The 18,064-nt window shown below is 43.7% G+C and overlaps 2 protein-coding genes across 3 annotated transcripts; one reads left to right on the forward strand and one right to left on the reverse strand.

Moving 5' to 3' along the window:
• Positions 1-83: 83 nt before the first annotated feature.
• On the forward strand, positions 84-7,631 carry LOC118312375 (probable ATP-dependent RNA helicase DDX17). The gene is made up of 13 exons (XM_035636907.2): positions 84-346; positions 898-1,057; positions 1,174-1,270; positions 1,518-1,651; positions 1,902-1,967; positions 2,048-2,189; positions 2,351-2,511; positions 2,626-2,798; positions 2,927-3,037; positions 3,157-3,218; positions 3,488-3,547; positions 5,950-6,186; positions 6,311-7,631. Exons 1-13 carry the CDS (start codon positions 294-296, stop codon positions 6,823-6,825), a joined length of 1,971 nt encoding a protein of 656 aa, XP_035492800.2. The 5' UTR covers positions 84-293; the 3' UTR covers positions 6,826-7,631.
• Positions 7,632-8,911: 1,280 nt separating this feature from the next.
• LOC118312376 (ADP-ribosylation factor-binding protein GGA1) lies at positions 8,912-17,827 on the reverse strand. Of its 2 annotated transcripts, none has more exons than XM_035636910.2 (17): positions 17,597-17,827; positions 16,734-16,818; positions 15,881-15,956; positions 15,634-15,732; positions 15,190-15,313; positions 14,719-14,819; positions 14,408-14,488; positions 14,065-14,202; positions 13,875-13,956; positions 13,686-13,796; positions 13,428-13,556; positions 13,064-13,107; positions 12,595-12,785; positions 12,167-12,426; positions 11,902-12,071; positions 11,010-11,120; positions 8,912-10,471 (listed from the first exon to the last, which is right to left on the reverse strand). In XM_035636910.2, exons 1-17 carry the CDS (start codon positions 17,640-17,642, stop codon positions 10,361-10,363), a joined length of 1,959 nt encoding a protein of 652 aa, XP_035492803.1. In that variant the 5' UTR covers positions 17,643-17,827; the 3' UTR covers positions 8,912-10,360. The 2 variants fall into 2 exon arrangements, with proteins under 2 accessions (XP_035492803.1, XP_047189791.1); XM_047333835.1 differs by lacking the exon at positions 17,597-17,827 and adding an exon at positions 16,964-16,982.
• Between the last annotated feature and the right edge of the window lie 237 nt (positions 17,828-18,064).

Genomic DNA, 18,064 nt, shown 5'->3' on the forward strand with positions numbered 1-18,064 from the left:
TCAGATTCACCATTGCGACTAAGCGGACATTTTTACGTAACGTCCGCTCCCTCGATGCGAGGCTACGTAAGATTTCTAGTCGGAGTTACGTCGCGAAAGAAGGCAGGGGAAGGAGAGAGCGAGGCGCCTCCGTTCAGCTCCGTGACGCACATCGCAAGTGTTTCACTAAGTCTCCGCTGACGCGTAACTATCGTCCACCATACGAATGTTTACATGCGAATGAACTCTCTGGCATTTTTTGCAAACATAAATTTGCGGTGTCGGACGTAAAACTTGACGTATATTAGGCCAACATGAGAGGGAGCTCGTCCTACGGAGACAGAGACAGGGACCGTGGACGAGACAGGTAACTTTTTTTTTCCTGTAGTCGTGGACACGACGCACTTTGCTGACAACATAATTTGTGTTGCGCAATGTCTAGACAGCGCAGGAGGATTGACCCAAGGCCGTGGCTGGGTGTTTTGAGACTGTCGTATTTCTCTAACTCCTCACCGCCTCTCTTCAGTTTGTTGTTTACTTCAAACAGTGCACGACGAAGCATTTATATAAGTGTACCACCCCAACGTTGACCCTAGGTGGCGCCGGGGTGAAGGTCACGTTGTTAAAAAAAAAAAAAAGCCAGTCAATTTGGCCTGATGGTGGCGCTAAAGATTAGTCATCAAAATTATTATTTTTTTTTTTACATCTTAACAAGTTGCTCATTCAATTTTATAGCTGAAGTTCAAGTTCACAGTGGCTTCTAACGTGGCCAGATCAATTCTCTCTTTGCACTCTTTATTGAAAAGTAGATTTCATTTGAAATTGCCTGTGTTCATGCGGTTTTGCAAATTTCTTGAAAATGAAAGTGTTGGCATGGATTCCTCCGCTGCTCCTTATGTCTCTTGCAATATTGCTCAGGCCAAGGTTCGGGGCCATGGGTGGCCGCGGTGGACCCCCACCAATGAAGTTTGGGAATCCAGGCGAGCGGCTCCGCAAAAAGAGGTGGAACCTGGACGAGCTGCCGAAATTTGAGAAGAACTTCTATGCTGAACACCCAGAGGTCCAGCGCATTACTCAGGTAAATCTTCAATCTGATATCAGAAGGTGTTCTGAAAAATATTAATAAGTATGAACCATGTCCACATATATGTTTTTACCATCTTCTTTTTTTTCTTCTTTTGCTGCCGTATATAGTATGAAATGGAAGAGTTCCGTCGGAAGAAGGAGATCACCATCAGAGGCTCTGGCTGCCCAAAAGCGCTCACTGGGTTTCACCAGGCGCAGTTTCCTCGTTAGTGAACCACACATTACAATTAATAAAATGTCTGTACACATAATCTCTCGGAAACATCTTCCGTGATGAAAAAAAACAACAAAAAAACCCGTAAATACATCTAGTCTAAATGAAATAAAAGAAAATGCTACAATGTACTAGTGATGTGTTAAAGGACCTCCTGATGTAATGACTGGAAGATAGAAACATATGTAACAGGTGCAGCGGCGTAACCGTCTTGTTGACTCTGTGCATCTTCTGGTAGAGTTTGTGATGGATGTGCTGATTCAGCAGAACTTTAAGGAACCCACAGCGATTCAGTCCCAGGGCTTCCCTGTGGCCCTGAGCGGCAAGGACATGGTGGGCATTGCACAGACCGGCTCCGGAAAGACACTGGCCGTAAGGACGATACCTGCCTATCATAGCACTGCATGATGATGCCACCTACACAGTCATAAATATTTATTATGTAGCACATTTTGCAAGACGGAGAAAGAAATCTGCGCGTGCATTATAGAGTCAAGAACAAAACGCAAACCAGCAGTATAATTGCAGAGGCACAGACTTTAGATAACATAAAAAGAGGAACAACTCGTTCGTCCTACTCACCATCTAACTAATTGTGTTTCTGTCTTGTTTGGTCCTGCAGTATCTCCTTCCTGCTATTATGCACATCAACCATCAACCTTATCTGGAGAGGGGAGATGGTCCGATTGTAAGTACCCACATCGAATGTGTGACGCTGTTTGTGTGTACAGAACTTCTGTGAAACCCCCTGCTCCTCCTCTCCCCCAGTGTCTGGTGCTGGCCCCAACCAGAGAGCTGGCACAGCAGGTTCAGCAGGTGGCGTTCGACTATGGGAAGTCTTCTCGTATCAAAAGCACCTGCGTCTATGGCGGAGCACCCAAAGGACCACAGATTCGAGATCTCGAGAGGGGTGGGTACAGTTGCAGATGGGCACATTCAGTGGGTTGCTCAGAAATCGTGTTCAACAGGAAGCTGTCAAAGCTGTTGCCTGGTATTTCAGCACATATGGTCATCATGCTCCACAAACGTTTTTTGGGGGGGTTTTTTGACATGGTGATTTTGTATGACTAGGTGTCGAGATCTGCATCGCCACACCCGGTCGTCTCATCGACTTCCTGGAGGTGGGGAAGACTAACCTGCGTCGCTGCACCTACCTCGTGCTGGATGAGGCCGACCGCATGCTGGACATGGGATTCGAGCCACAAATTCGCAAGATTATCGAACAAATCCGGGTAGGAGAACGGCTCAATAACCACGACTACTGAATTTAAAAGTGACCATCTTGACTTTTAACGTAGATCCTATGAATCAACCCCGGATGAACCCCCTCTCTTTCTGGCCCTCAGCCCGACAGACAGACTCTGATGTGGAGTGCAACCTGGCCGAAGGATGTCCGGCAGCTCGCTGAGGACTTCCTCAGGGAATATGTGCAGATTAATATTGGTGCCCTGGAACTCAGTGCCAACCACAACATCCTGCAGATAGTCGACGTCTGCATGGAGAATGAAAAGGACCACAAGTGAGGATTGACCAAAAATACTTGAGCTCAAGTGACCGTTGCAACAGTGTTAATGGAGCATGAGCTCATACAGTTGAGACTGAGCTTGGTGGTGTTGATATGCTGTGTGCGCCTCTTCTTGTTCACAGACTGATTCAGCTGATGGAGGAAATCATGGCTGAAAAGGGAAACAAAACCATCATCTTTGTGGAGACCAAGAAGCGTTGTGATGAACTCACCAGGAGGATGAGGCGGGACGGGTGAGGGATTACTGATAACACGATGACACGGCATGTCAGCCGTTCTAGGGTGAAGTCAGGAAGTATTAGATAGACAGAGGGTATTCACTAATATAATTTATTTATGTCTTGTGTCCTAGGTGGCCAGCCATGTGTATTCATGGAGACAAGAGTCAGCCGGAAAGAGACTGGGTACTCACAGGTGAGAATACATCGAATGCAAATGCTTCATCGGTCCTTCTCTTTGCTGTAGATCACTTTCTTGTCTAAACTAGTACTGATCTGACTGGAGGAGTAAAAACACTTCACTGACTGTTCATCAATTGGTATTAGTGTTATTATTATATAAAAATCGTGAGCTTAGATGACGATGTTCTTCCTGCTCTTCAGTTTGATTTTCCGACGTTTCTTTTTCTTCTTCTTCTTCTTTTTTGCTAATATTCCCGCGGTTATTTTTGTTTAATTCCACAGAATTTCGAAGTGGCAAAGCTCCCATTCTCATCGCTACTGATGTTGCCTCTCGTGGTCTGGGTATGTCTCATCTCACATGCAATCTAATGCTGCATAATCTCACGTGATATTCTCCCTCTTTGTTTTCTGAGTTTTTCTGATGAGTATTGTACATCCAATCCAATCCAATCCACTTTATTTATATAGGACATTTCACAGAACCTGACCAAAGTGCTGCACATGTATGAAATTAATCAAATAAATGCATAAAACCAAATTAAAACATACAACACTATAAAATACACAAACTACACAGACCATAAAAACTCTAAGGTGGTGTTAATTTTTGGGATGACGAGCTGCAGCTGATTGACTGACCTCAGGGACCTTGAGGAGACATGGACCTGTGGGAGGTCACAGATATATTGAGGTCCCACCCCATTTAGAGATTTAAAAACAACTAGTAAAATCTTGAAATCAATTCGATAAGTGACAGGGAGCCAGTGGAGGGAGACAGAAATGGGAGTGATATGCTCTGGCTTGCTTGTTCCCGTTACATAATAGAATAACACAAGCAAACAGAGTTCAAATACAGCCAGACTTCTTTTCAAGAGGGACTGCATTTCTTGTGGAATTTTCTTCCTTTGATTATTTTCAGATGATCATTCATTATATTCAAGCATATTCAGGTGATTTTTTTTAAATACATCACACGTGGAATTTTCCAGAATAGATAGGCAAAACGTAATGATGTTGACCAAAAGCGTGAAAATACATAGAATGTATAAACAGTTTAAATTTAGTAATGTACAAGGTCGTAAGATCAACATAATACATTGAAAGTGTGTATTACCATCGCAACCTGACAGCCTGACGAACAGTCCGTCTGGTCCACTTGGTTTATAGTCTGTTTCTTGTTACCGCAGTGGAAAAGCTTCCTTCAACCGGGGCTCTTTGGCACGCTGCCTGACAGGAGGGGTGTGTGGGGAAGATGCTCCTGCACCCCTTTTTTCTCATGTCCCAGATTTACCGTTGATGTTGCCAATATTACACATTCCCCCTCACACAAAATAATAACTTGTGTGTGGTTGTTCCATTGATGTTACTCTGCGAAATGGATACGTTCTCTTACGTTTTGCAGGTGCATATGTGCAGGACAGTGACATCGGGAAGCCTAGTGTGGGTAGTTTGACGTGTCAATTGTTGGCAGGATAAATGTGAGAAGGGGGATGAGTGAAGTGTCTTTGACTTGCCAAATTCCGATGACCGTATCCCTGTTCTTTTTCCCCCCCTCTTCTCCTCTCAGGGTTTGGCAGCACACGGCAGCTGTAACAGTCTGCGCTGCTGTCACTGCCCCCCCTCGGTCATGCTAAAGTAGAAGCTCGGCTTATTTTTAGGGGGATTAAAAGTCCCTCCTATTCTCCTTGGGTAACTAAGATCCCCCCTGCCCAGTATTGTCAGAGTTTGTAAATCCAACGAGCCTTCCTTGGGAGCAGCCTGAGGTGCCCGTATGTCTGCCCGTCGGTCTGCCCCAAGAAGCAGACAGACAGGGGAGAGAGAGGGTTAGACGGGCTCGTCTGGATCCAGTCCTGGCCGGGGTCTGAGGAGGGTCCTGCAATGCGGCGAACCAGAGCAGAACCAGCCGTTGTGTGCGTGTGTGTGTGTGCGTGTGTGTGTGCGTGTGTGTGGGTGCGCGTGTGTCATGGGGTTATACGGTTCTGCTCACGTCGCCGGTGTGTGCAGAAGGTGAGGGATGAATCCTGTCTCCCTCCCCCTCAGCCCGTCCCTGTGAACCAGGACTGATCAGGGGGGACTGACTACCTTTGTAAAAACACCATGAAGGGGGTAAGTACCTCACCGCCCCCTTTTCTCTCAACTCCTCCATGAGCCCACCATACATTCCATCGTGCCCATATTTTAGTCAAAGCATAGCACAGTGTGAGGACGGAGCATCGTCTCACGGTTACTCAGTAGGATACGGTCGATGAAGCCCCTTCCCTCCGTCATGATGGAGGGGGAGAGGGAAACTTTTGGATCAGCAGTGCTTTCAGAGCCCCAAATCTTCTGTAATGAGAAACAGACTGTGTCTTCGCACATTTTGACCAGTAATCACATCGGTGTGAAGATTACAAAGCTCAAACGTGGTTTCTTTGTGCCTCTCTATCCTGCTCACCACATGTGAAGTTAGCATGAAATCCTGAAGCCAAGATTTGTATTGGATTTAAATCACTTAAAATAGTGTTTAACTGATGTGAAACCTGGGATGTGTCTGATTCGGCAGGTAAGTAACTCTCATTTGTTAAGATTTTTTATTTATAACCTAAAGTATTTCAACAATCTTCTTTTTAGTTAAAAAAAAAGAAAAGATTTTACTCTAGTTTATTTAATTTCAAATTTCCCCAGAATATTTTTCCCCTGGTGAGATTAGCGTTTCTTTCTTTTCCCCCATGCTGTAAAAAAACCCATCATTCTTAATCAAAAAGACGTGGAAGACATCAAGTTCGTCATCAACTACGATTACCCAAACTCCTCCGAGGATTACGTCCACCGCATCGGGCGGACGGCCCGCAGCACCAACAAAGGCACCGCCTACACCTTCTTCACCCCAGGGAACCTGCGGCAGGCCCGGGACCTGGTGCGGGTGTTGGAGGAGGCCCGGCAGGCCATCAACCCAAAACTGCTCCAGCTTGTGGGCTCGGGCCGTGGTGGAGGGGGAGGTGGTAAGAGCGAGTCGCTGTTTGTTTCAAATGAAGATATAAAAACAGTTATATTCATGCTGCGGAATGAATATTTGGGGGGGTTTGAGATGTGAGTGGCATTGATCTATTTAATTGTTACTGACAGGTGGCAGAATGCGTTACCGTGGCAGCAACTCCAACAACCCGAACATGATGTTCCAAGACGCCTGTGACCGCAGCATGCGCTCTGGTGGAGGTGGCGGTGGCGGCAAAGACGGCAGTAGCGGCTACGGCCGTGACAACCGCGGCAACCGCAACGGAGACCGCTCCTCCTCCTCTTCCTCCTCCTCCTACAGAGACAGAGGTCGGGATCGCAGGAACAGCTACAACTCAGGCTCTGATCAGTACCAGAGTTACTGCGGCGGCGGCGGGGGCTACAACTCCCACAGCAACAGCCAGTCAGTAGGCAGCGGAGGTCAGGACCAGTCCGGCCAGCAGCAAGGTCAGTTTGGCCAACCTCCTCCTCCTCCTCCTTCTCCACTGACAGGGGGGCCCCTGCCCCTCATGACGCAGCAGTTTCCAACACCACAGCCCCCGCTGTTGGGCTTCATGGGGCAACCGCCTTATGCTTTTACCGCTCCACCCCCACCTCCCCCAGGCCCTCAACCCCCCCGCAAGTAGAATTATGAGAAAGAAGCACCGAGTTAATTTGTGCTACTTGGCATGCTCGCAGTGTAACTTTGTTTTTTGTACTCTCCAACTCCAAGAGGCGGGGATTTGACGAGGCATACTGAAGGAGGTAAGGGCTTATATGTTCTATTTGTTTTGTACTTTTTAATATACGTAATATACGTATACTTGTGGAATTTATAATTTCCTGTAGAAAAACAAATTTCTTTCACTATTTCAGCTACTGTTACTCTCAGCCATTGATCACTAAGGTTAAAGTTTGTCTTTTTTATTTAACAACAATAACAATAACAAAAGAACAGTGGATTTCACCATGTTGTTGTCCCCCTCTAGTCTCAGCTGTGCCTTTGATCAGCTGCTTGTGAATAGATCCTGTCACATTCCAGATACATTTTATTCATGTTCAAAATCTTTGACATGTTCAGTTGAATTGGAAACTAGCTTTTTCACTGGAAAACACATTTTAATTAATGAATTTATTTTGGCTTTGTGTTATTTTCTGAAGCAAAGTGTCCAAATGTGTTAATCTTCTTCATTGTTTTGATGCCACTCACCACTATCAGTAATGTCTCTTTAGATTAAGATACATTTACTTTGTCCTGTCCTGCCGCAAGTCAGAATAAGTATGTATGTGTTTACTTGTAACCATTTTACTCATATATTGTTTTAATAAGTAAGTCAGCTGATGCAGACTTAATTTCATGCAGAATGTAGAAAAAATTGCAGGGGTTTTGCTTGTTTACTTTCATTCATTGTGCTCTTTTAACTGTTTTCACAATAAATACATCTTCTCAGCATGTTATTGATCAAATTATTTCTCCACCAATTGAATTCTCAGTACAAATGGGGCTTTATTCGTTTGCTTGATTGGTAAGTACATTCTCAGTTTGTACTCAGCAGTATGTACAGGTGTCCCTTTTATTGGTAAATATACATAATGGCATGATGAAGCTTATACTTATAGGAGCACAGATGGAAAAGACTGTATCCCTCCCTCAGAAATAGATCTATATATACAGTATATACCTGTCACTCACTCTTTAGCAACTCTCCCCCCAGAGTTGTGCATCTTTTTTTTTTGTAGTACATCTGTCTGAAAAAATTTTTTTTAATTTGTTTGTGGTGTTTTTCTGGGAGCTCCGGTCTGATCTATATGTTCCAGCTTTGGACAAGAGTTTTGGCATTACGTGCACCGTGCTCGATCCATGCACGAGTGTTCTGCAAACTGAATCGTAATATGTATTAAACACTTGCATTACCCAGAACAGAGTTTAAAAAAAAAATCTGTAACAGGTTAGTTGAAAGGCGGGGTCAAATTGTGCGCCTTTTTAAAATGAACCTGAATGATTAAACCCAGATGTGAAATGTGACTGGTAATGTAACTGGTGTGATGACATGTGGCTCAGTGGCAGGAAGTGAACAGTCTCCGCTGTCATCGTCCCAACAGAGGGCAGACTGGAATAGTCTTACCATCCGCTCAATAAAACTATTCAAGTCTAATGATGTGCCACTTTTCATCCAGAAGACGATGAAGCTTGTGTGTGCGGGTGTCGAAGGTGAAGCCTGTGATAAACTTGTCGTTCTTGTGACAAAGACAAATGGCAAATTTAAGATCAAACTGAGCTGAATGCTTAATGTGTGGAACCTGCAGCAGCCGCCTCATTGCACACTGCGAATCATGCAGGGAGCACAAATGTTTATCGTTTACTTTCCGATAGAGACAATGTTCGTCACTGAGACGGCTTTTTATCTCATTTTTGCTCGATAAACTAAATCAGCATGCTTGAGTTAAATATCGCAGCAGGTCATTCTTAAATGGTCCCCTCATGATATAATACACAAGCTAAACTTAATCTGTACTGTAGTTACACACATTTGGAGTTTCACATGTTTCAGAATCTTTGATGCCTCCAATCTTATTTTATTTATACCTTTTATGATCTAGAAAATAATGATCACAGACCCGTGCTTCAGTCGACTCCTTGACTGCGGATATTCAGATGATTTTGTATCATCATTTGACGTGTTTGTTTGACAGTCTTTTCAGATAAGGACATTGACACATGGAATACGGGGGCAAAGAGCAAACCAGTCATTTGTATACATATATGTACAAAGCAAAAGAAAATCAAAAGTTCCATCTCAGGCACATGTGGTAGAATCAAACTGGATGTCAGTGACGTCAGCTCAGGACTTCACATGTCCGTCACAGTAGAAAGGCAAAGAAACAAAACAAAACAAAACGAGATTCTTCGGAATGGAATGATTTCATGTGCAAAAAATTCAAAGACAATAACTGCATGTTGAGCAAGGAGGAGGAAATCTCCAAATCAAAATCCTGAGTGAAACAAGAGTCCCACTATTGATCACAAAGAAAAGTGCAAAAACAAAAAAACTAAATCGTAAAGGGGCAGAGATTTAGTGCCGTTCCTTCATAGGCCTTTTTCCACAGGAGACAATCTGACGCATCACAGTAGGAAAAGCTTCGGTATTAAAAATAAATTGATGTTGGCTGAATTCCATTTAGCTGCAACCTGACTCCTTGCACCAATGTCATTGTTTACATGGACAACTGCAACACTTAAAAAAAGATGGAATATATTAAAACATGTACTAATTCATTATCTATGCTCCTTGGATCATTTGGACCTCCCAGTTCTTTTACAGGTATTACAGCGTTACAGATTGATTCCTCATATTCTGAACCGTCTCCACCAAAACGGCTGCAATGATTAGAAAGAGTGGAGTAGACAGTAACATCAAGTCTGATCATTTCTGACTGCTTGGACAATAAACAACAGTTCTCTTTGAGAGGATTTCTAGTGAGGTGGAAATTGTGCTATTTTCTAGGAAAATAATTCCATCTCTGATCAGGTAAGAGGGCCATTATTCAATATCAAGGAGTGAATGCATTCAGTTTTAGGCTTTGGTAGGATTGTTAGCATAAATAAAATATTGCTTTTTGGCAGTTGGCTGACTACGAGTTTGAGAAACAGTATTAATGGATTTGACAGAAAAAAAAAGACTGAACAGTCAAATCATAAACACAATTGTGACAACACTCATTTTGAATCCAAAGTTAGGTTTGCATCAGACACCTCCTCCTTCATGGGTTGCATAAAACAAACAAACAAAAAAGTCAGACACCAGCTGTTACATAATTCATATGACATGGAACGAGCCGTATGTAAATCAGACAAATGCACACATTCGGTTTTTCAAAAGGCTCAACTCGCTCAATGTTTCCGACAGTTTTTGCTAAATAAATCTCTGTGCTGATTGAAGGAAGAAGAGAAAGTAGCTACAAATCACAGGGACGTGGACATGATGGAATAAAGGACAGGAAGGCTGTGAAGGAAGGCACAAGGCAGAAAATGGCTCCCACGACTGGTCTCGTCAGTTTTTCTCTCACCGAACGTTTGAAACCGCCGTCGCGTGACGAGGCCTCTGCCAGAGATGAGGGACAACTTCAACCTAAATCTTAAGGGAAGCAGCAGATCAGATGACAGGTGGGTGGCGCCGCTCACTAAAGGTTCCCCCAGGTGTTTGGAGGGGGGAACTGGTCCACATCACCAGACTCATCGTGAGATTTGTCCCCCAGGTTGAATGTCAGTTTGAACCGCAAACGTACCTTTTCCTGAAAAAAAAAAAAAAAAAAAAAAAAAAGTCAGTCTGATGTTTCATCACCAGCAATTTTGTAGGAAATTAAATCCTCCGGGATTTCCTTTAAAAAAAAAATATATATATATATTTATGTTTACATTCAGTGTTTTATGTCCTTGTGTTCCAACAAACATTAAAAAGCAGATTGTTTTACATATTCTAAATTTTGCATCGTTCAATAGTTGCTCACTAGCTTCTTCTTCACTGCCTTTTTTTGATGCATTTCCTCATTTGCTTGCATGTTACAGTTACAAACTGTCAAATGGCGAAACAGAATGAAAACATTTAGCCGATGTGAATCGTGATCCCTTGTGTACGATACAAGCACAACAGTGACTCACTTGTAAAAAAAACAGGATACCTTTAATTGATAAGATCACTGGAGATTTATCAAATCAAATCGCATTACACAAAGCAACTTAGAATGCTGACCAACAGTCTGAATATTTTTTTTGGGGGGGGGGGGGGGGGGGGGGGGGGGGGGTTGTGCTTATATACTGAACAAAGTGCACCTTGTGTGGGTTAGCCAGGAGCAGGATCTGTGTGATGGCGGCTGGAGGCAGGATGGGATTGAAGGCTGGGAGCTCAGTACTAGAGGGAGGCTGCAGCTTCACTTTCATCACCTAGGTAACATAGATACGTTCACACACACACACAAAAAATACACTTAAGAGGCTATAATCAATATTTATTATAGCAACTCTTTACCAAACAACAACGTGAAAACAATTAAACCATACAAAGGAGTTGATCGTGGACAATCTACAGAATATTATCACGTGAATAAGTTGCTCTCCTCGGCTTTACAGAGCTTTCGTGTCTCATGGCTCGTGGCGTAGCTGTGAGGCCTACAACTTCACTGTTCTCCTTCACTCTCACTGTTCTCATAGTGTTGTTTTCGCCCACAGAAGGCAGCCATTTACAGAAAAAGGTTCTAAACAACTCACTGCACAATGCTCAGCACCAACCTGCAGCCACACACAGTTATATCCATGAGCCTTTGAACATTGAGGAGCGTTTAAAGCAGCTGAAGAGCCAAGAAACCAGAAACGGAGCTAATAGAGAGTGAAGAGTCAAATTGTACAACAGGAGCCCCGAAAGACGACTTTAAAATAAATGCCAATCTGCTCTCTGTATCTGCTGCATTTATGATTAGCAACTGCTAACTAAGTTTGCAAAGTAATTTAAAAAGTGATGATGTGTCACAATTGTCATCCCCAAGTGGCTGGGGGAAAAAAAGAGATATCCACAAATAATATTTGTGTCAACAGATATGGTTTTGCAAGTGACTGAATGTTGGGACTCTGATGCTCACTATTACTGTTGGGACGCCTCAGGTGCATGATGGCATCTCGGACTACCCGTGCATGTCCGACGTGGGTGGGACTGGCGGGCGGAACTTACCTTGGGCACAGCTGCCTGGAAGCGGATGTTGGTGACCGGAATGGGGGCGGAGGACAGCATGGAGATGATCACCACCAGCACATCTGGCCGGGACAGGGGACAGTCGCGGGCAAAGGTGAAAAAGACCCGGAGACTGTGCTTGTCGAATACAGTCACTGGTAATAGGCTGCCTGAAATATATGTGGAGACACAAAAAGGGGGGAAAACACATTAAAACATGACAACCAGTGTCACTGTTGAGTTTGACGTTATTGTTTGTGCTTACTGGGTTTGATTGATTCCAGGGGCACAGTAACATCAGACAGAGAGATGCTGTCGTAGAGGTCACCGGCGGCTGTGAGACCGAGGTTGGAGAGGAGGAGCGCGTCGGGCTGCTCCGGTGGCACAGACAGGCTGGATGTGCAGCCTGGAGCAGGAGCAGCGACGGAGGAGGCGGCGTTTGCAGGAGGAGCAGGTCTGGAGCCGGTGCTGGACCTCGTCTGGAGATCTCGTAAAGTCACTCTGGACGGAGGTTGAATCTTATCCCTGCGTGTGCAAGCAACGTGACATAAAACATACATGTCCACTGTAGTTACGAGTGCCACAATTGTTTCATTCCACAGGGTTATTAGAGGTTAGTGTGTTAAACTTCCTACTTCCTTCCAGCAGACAAATATAGGTTATTAACTCTGTATCGTTCCGTGTTTCCCTTACCATTTGACCTGCTGGCTCTCCGGAGGTAAGGACTGCTGTAGCAGCGTTTTCCCCAGCAAATCCAGCTCCTCCATGGCTTTCGGAGGAGAAGTGGAGCCCCCCTCTGGTGGAGCCTGCTGCGTTTGGACCACGGCCGGCAGCAACACTGCAGCTGGCGCCGACGGGGCGGACGATTCTGTGCCATCAGACGACTGAAAAACGAACAGAGGGTTAGAGTTTGCGTTTTGGGCCGTATAGGGGAGGAGGTGAGGTTTAAATGGTTTAAAATTAGATCAATGTGTCTTTATGTGTCCTTAAATCTTGACTATGTGTACGAGATTTATTTGATTCTAGCATATTTTAGAAGTTTTATTTGCAGTAGAGTCCATCTTTAACAATTCCACTCGGTGGCACCAAAGCCACAAAATGTGAGTTTCTACAAACACTGGCTTCAATGTGAGCATGAGCATAATTATCTTAAAACTTGCACCTGAAAAGAGTTCTGGGAGTCGTAGTTTTCCGTTACATTCAATCCTAGGAAAACAAAAACAATTAAAAAAAGGTCAATTCCATTTGATTCCAGTTTTTGATAGTTAAATTACTAAACTTTAATTCTGCCCAAAAACTATTTCCAACAAATCCGCAATGCAATTAAATTGAAAAAAATGCCCTTCTTATGTCACAATTTGTTGAAAGGTTTGGTTAAATATAAAACAGGCTGGGAATGTGTCTCGCTTTGTTGCGGTCGGCCACAGGCGGGCACAACTGTGCTGTGGCGATACTGCTGACTTAATCTTTTCCGGCTCGTTAAAAATGTTCAACATGTGCATAAGAACCAGATGAGTTGTGCTTACCCAGAGACATGAGCTCATCGTCCAAAAGGCTGATGCCCATGCTCTGAGTCAGGCTCTGTAGGCTGGAGGGCTCTGGGTTGGCTGCTGCGTTCAGCCCCATCAGGTCTACAAGCGCTGAGTTACTGCTGCCTGATTTTGGAGAGGAAACACCCACGTGATCTTATAATCTACAGAAATGTCTCGGAAAATATGTCAAATCCATGAACACATGATGGATGGATGCCAAATCACGGCGACCCTAAAAACAGGAGCACCTACCTGGTTGCGAGGGCGCGGTCAAGCCGTCTTTTGTCACTTCTTCCCCCTTCACCAGCTGTCTGTACAGATTGATGACCTGCGTCAAGCTGTCATTGGCCTGTAATATATCCGCTGTGAACCACAAAACACATTAGCGACACCAGAGTGGTTTTCTAGTCATGTTCTTCCTTATATAATAACCCAAAGTACCCAGGGCTTCGTCGCTGTCCTCCGTATCGCTGGCTAGTCGGAACAGCGTGGGCCTCATCTTTTCACAGCGCTGGTACAGGTCCTGCAAATTAGAACCACATCAAAAAGCCCTAAACTCTCCCGTCTACCGAGCAGTCAGATTTACGAGACCGCGGCCGAAGCATGTTTTAATGTGCTGAGCTGCAATAACCTTAATGAGTTCCTGGTTGCTCGGGGAGCAGCTCTCCTTGCTGTAGCCCTCCAGCAGCTGGCTCAGCAGGCTGACACTCTCCTTTACCTCCTGGATGGCGATCACTCGCTTTGACACCTTTTCCACTCGCTTTTGGTCCTAGGGAGAAAAAATTAATTATCACAGCAAACACCCACATTATGAGTGTAGTGTTTTTTAAAATCCTTATTAACATTAAGAAATGTTTTTGAGAAAATAGAACTTGGTGTTTGATAGAGTACGTAACTTAAACAGACGCATTGATCGCTGTAATAAACAAATAGTTGAGGGGCGCGTTTTCTGGTTAACAAAGCGGATGACTCACTTCCTGGACCATTTCCTTAATGAGCTTGTTTGCTGCCCTCAGATCTTCTGGCTGCGTGCTGTTCAATAAGCGTGACAGCGTCTACAATAACAGGATAAGACGGAAGAGGGAGAGGAAAGAGAAGAGGAAGGGAATTAGTAAACTGTCGGGGCTTCAACAATTTTCACAGGAGCTTCATTTAAAAAAGGATTTGACGCGATTTAAAGATTTTCGTGGTCACGGAGGACGATGATATACTTTAATAAGGCCTTTCCCGTTGTGAACCTGTCCGATGTGATTGTCGCTTCTTCGTCATCACTCATACTTCATACCTTGGATTTCTCCTCATCCTCAAAGATGTCACTTTTGGCTCTGGGTGGAGGGGGTGGGAGGGGCTTGTCGTCAAGAAGCACAGGATCCTGCTTGACAATACCTGGAAGAGAAAAAAGACAGACGTTAACCGTACACGTCAACTGCACACTTACTTCCACTGTATACAGACCGAAGTCACTCTGAGTACTGTCCGATACACGTGATACTGGCCAACTGCAACATGGTTGGAAACTCTTTTTCATTTTTAATATCGCAATACATTCACCTACACGTCACTAAGGACGTGACTCTCATGCATGTGGCTCATCGGTATAAAAAGCAGAACTGATACCAGTTGTACAAAACACTATTTGTTAAAAGAAGAAATACATAAACCAAAATACACATCAGCAAAATATGAGAACTAAATAAAAAGCATTTATTAACATGTGTGGCCAAAATATGGAAGAACACGCCACATACGCACTCACCCTGTTTCTTCAGCATCTGATAAGCATCTGCTATCTTGGTCTCCTCCGGCAGCTTCACTGTCCAGCTGTACATCATTTCTAACACCTTCTTCTTCACTGCCTCTGGAGCCCGGGTGCCTAAATACTGCAGAGGGAGAGAGAGTGGGAATGGTATTTTAAATTGTTACAAAAAAATGTGTGCATCATTTTTCTTTAATTATTGGAAAATATTATCAAACTTTTTTTATGAAACTAGTGTGTTGTGACTTACAACAAACTGGCAGCTTAAAAACAACATGAATCTTCAGAGCTTTTGCTATCAAACCTTCTCATGCAACTATTCTATGTGATTAAGGACGTAGTTGATGTTTTTACTAGTTAATAAACATTTTTTAAAAAATCTTTTTCATGGACATACAGATGCAGCCAAACTGGTATGACAGCAAATAGAACAACTATCATTACCTTGGGTGACACCACCTTGATGAGCTCATTGAGAAAGCGAAACTTTCCCACTTCGGTGTGAAATCGCTTTCCACAGCTCTTCATGCACGTCTCAAGAACCTAGGAAATGGTTAAAGTTTGCTGGTTTTACATTTCAGACGGTTATAATAACGACATGCGATGTGTTTTGTGGCGTTTTACAGGCCCCTCGCACTTATTCGCCACAAGACAAACAGAAAGCTTTGACTTAACGAGTTCAGTCTCTTACCATAAGCGCTTGCATGGCCTCCCACTCCTGAGGAGACTGGACTTTGTGGGCCAGAAGTCTGGTAGCCAGCTGGGGACTAATGGATTAAAAAAACACACTTCAACCTTCACTATACTGACAGACAAAAAGGAATAAAGAATAAAACAATACAAAAAAAACCAACCCGGTGCTTAAATACAAAACGCTCAAAATGACACTGCTTAATAACTTTATTAATTATGAATGGAATGATCTGGTGAACGAAATATATAAAATGGAGAAGACTACTATGAGGATTAGAAATCAAATACATTTATTTGAAGAAAGATGGGAAAAATGGATTGAACATTTAACATAAACAAAGTTATTTTTCTGTTCTTTCTAACCGTTTTTTCTCTCTTGTGGTTTCAATGTAGATAAACATGTGACATTATGTTCTCCTGTAACTTTACATCTCATTATTTTTACCTATCAACATTTGAAATGTGATATATGATTTGTGGAGATATTTTTTAATGCGTATTTATTGTAATGTTATGTTATCTATTTTTTGTTTGTTCCTGTTGTATATTTGTTTTGTTAAGTATATTGTGTATGTTTATTTATCGTTAAATGCTAATGCTAATAAAATAAAATAATAACCCTCCTAATGAGAACAGTCGGACATGCTTAAACTAATGATGAAATGTTACATAATTTATAGAACCAAAAGCTTTTGGACTTTGGGTGATTATATGTTAAAGAGTCTGCCCAACTTCTTGAGGCCTGTCCTGTAGACCAACAGCAGGCAAAGCACTGGTACATAAGCGCATTTTGGTTTTAATTTATTTATTTTTTTTAAACGCTGCGATGTTCATCGCCGCCACGGGCTCACCCCTCTGGTTCATTGTTGAGCTGATCACAAAAGCCCTTGATGCCGTCCCAGTCGTTCTCCTTGTTCAGGGGGTTGGTGGCCTTGTCTGAGTGGAAGACAAAACACGTTAAGTGACTAAAAGGCTCTGCACTTGCTCTATATCCAGACACGTAACACTGCTGCATTTAAGTGACCTTTCTGGTCTGACTATTAAACATGAGTTCTGCATAGATCGATGAGGCCTGTCACACCTCTCCGACTGACACCGGCCTTTCACTGACATTTGACAGGTTCAGAGTTGAGGGTAGAGAGTGTCAGCTTTTTGTTTTGGTTTTTCATAATCGCATGGGATCCCTGTCTGCAGATGTGGCCTCTGGTTTGTCTTGCAGCATGCAGACCATCACTTCTCTGGCCTGGAGCAGATTTTCGCCAAAAAAACCAAAACTGATCGACTGAATCGTGAAGATTTGCAGCAGAAGGGACAGTTCCTGGTTTGGGTGTCGCTGACACGTCTTTCAGTCAGCAGCTAACATGCTACATGGTTGTGTTAGCATGCAAGCCTGTCTTAACTGGTGAATATTTGAAACTCAAATGTCACGTTTGTGTCACGTCGCCAACCTCCACACTGTCAACGGTGCACACGTCGCGAGCTCAAAGTGCACGCGCGTTACAGCAGAAAGTGACACAGCGTCCACTAGAGTCGGTTCCTCCACGACATCTGCACTTTCTTGGATTTGATGACATTCGCTCTCAAACCTCCCCCGGGGAGAAGCACCGCGAGCGACGGCGGTGAATCCAGAACTGAGCGTCTATCTCCGCATCCCTCGGCCTCGTCTTTTGCGCTCGAACGTCGGTACCTGGTAAAGGAATGAATGGAGACTTACTGATTCGAGACTGCAGGCTAACCTCATCCGGAGGCGCCGCCGCCATCTTTCGGGAATAAACAAGTGGGCAGTACCGCGTGATTTTTGTGACATATCGCGTGGATGCGGGACGATGGGGCGGGTATGGAGAGCCAAGAGTGCCATATTTACATACAAACGACGTATTCCACACCGCTTCCTATGAATTGTTTCCCATAAATTAACAAGCCTTGTCTTGGGTTTTGCTTTATTCTGGATTCAGAGATTTAAATTATAATTTGTCAACAGAGTTTTCGTGGCTGTTGTCAGGTACGACCCATTTCAATCTTCAAGGACTTTTTTAGTTTTTAGACATATGAATGTCAAACCACTGCCATTATACAGAATGGCAGCCATTTAGTATTTCACATCTGAATGTAAAAAAAAAAACAATCGAAAAAACAATACAACTTTTTTTGAAAAACAGGAGGTTTTCTTTTTCAATAACTC

The sequence above is a fragment of the Scophthalmus maximus genome, chromosome 8 (assembly GCF_022379125.1).
Source record: "Scophthalmus maximus strain ysfricsl-2021 chromosome 8, ASM2237912v1, whole genome shotgun sequence".
Classification (NCBI taxonomy): Eukaryota; Metazoa; Chordata; class Actinopteri; order Pleuronectiformes; family Scophthalmidae; genus Scophthalmus; species Scophthalmus maximus.

What these genes read in the sequence shown, in the direction of transcription:
- LOC118312376 (XM_035636910.2), bottom strand. Translation starts at nt 17,642, where the DNA reads ATGGCGGCGGCGCCTCCGGATGAGGTTAGCCTGCAGTCTCGAATCA. An exon ending in GCAACCAGGAACTCATTAAG is followed by an intron (nt 13,957 to 14,064) that starts GTTATTGCAGCT and finishes TCTAATTTGCAG; the next exon opens with GACCTGTACCAGCGCTGTGA. An exon ending in GAGAGCCAGCAGGTCAAATG is followed by an intron (nt 12,427 to 12,594) that starts GTAAGGGAAACA and finishes TTGCACACGCAG; the next exon opens with GGATAAGATTCAACCTCCGT.
- LOC118312375 (XM_035636907.2), top strand. Translation starts at nt 294, where the DNA reads ATGAGAGGGAGCTCGTCCTACGGAGACAGAGACAGGGACCGTGGACGA. An exon ending in AGATTATCGAACAAATCCGG is followed by an intron (nt 2,512 to 2,625) that starts GTAGGAGAACGG and finishes TCTGGCCCTCAG; the next exon opens with CCCGACAGACAGACTCTGAT. An exon ending in AGGAGGATGAGGCGGGACGG is followed by an intron (nt 3,038 to 3,156) that starts GTGAGGGATTAC and finishes CTTGTGTCCTAG; the next exon opens with GTGGCCAGCCATGTGTATTC.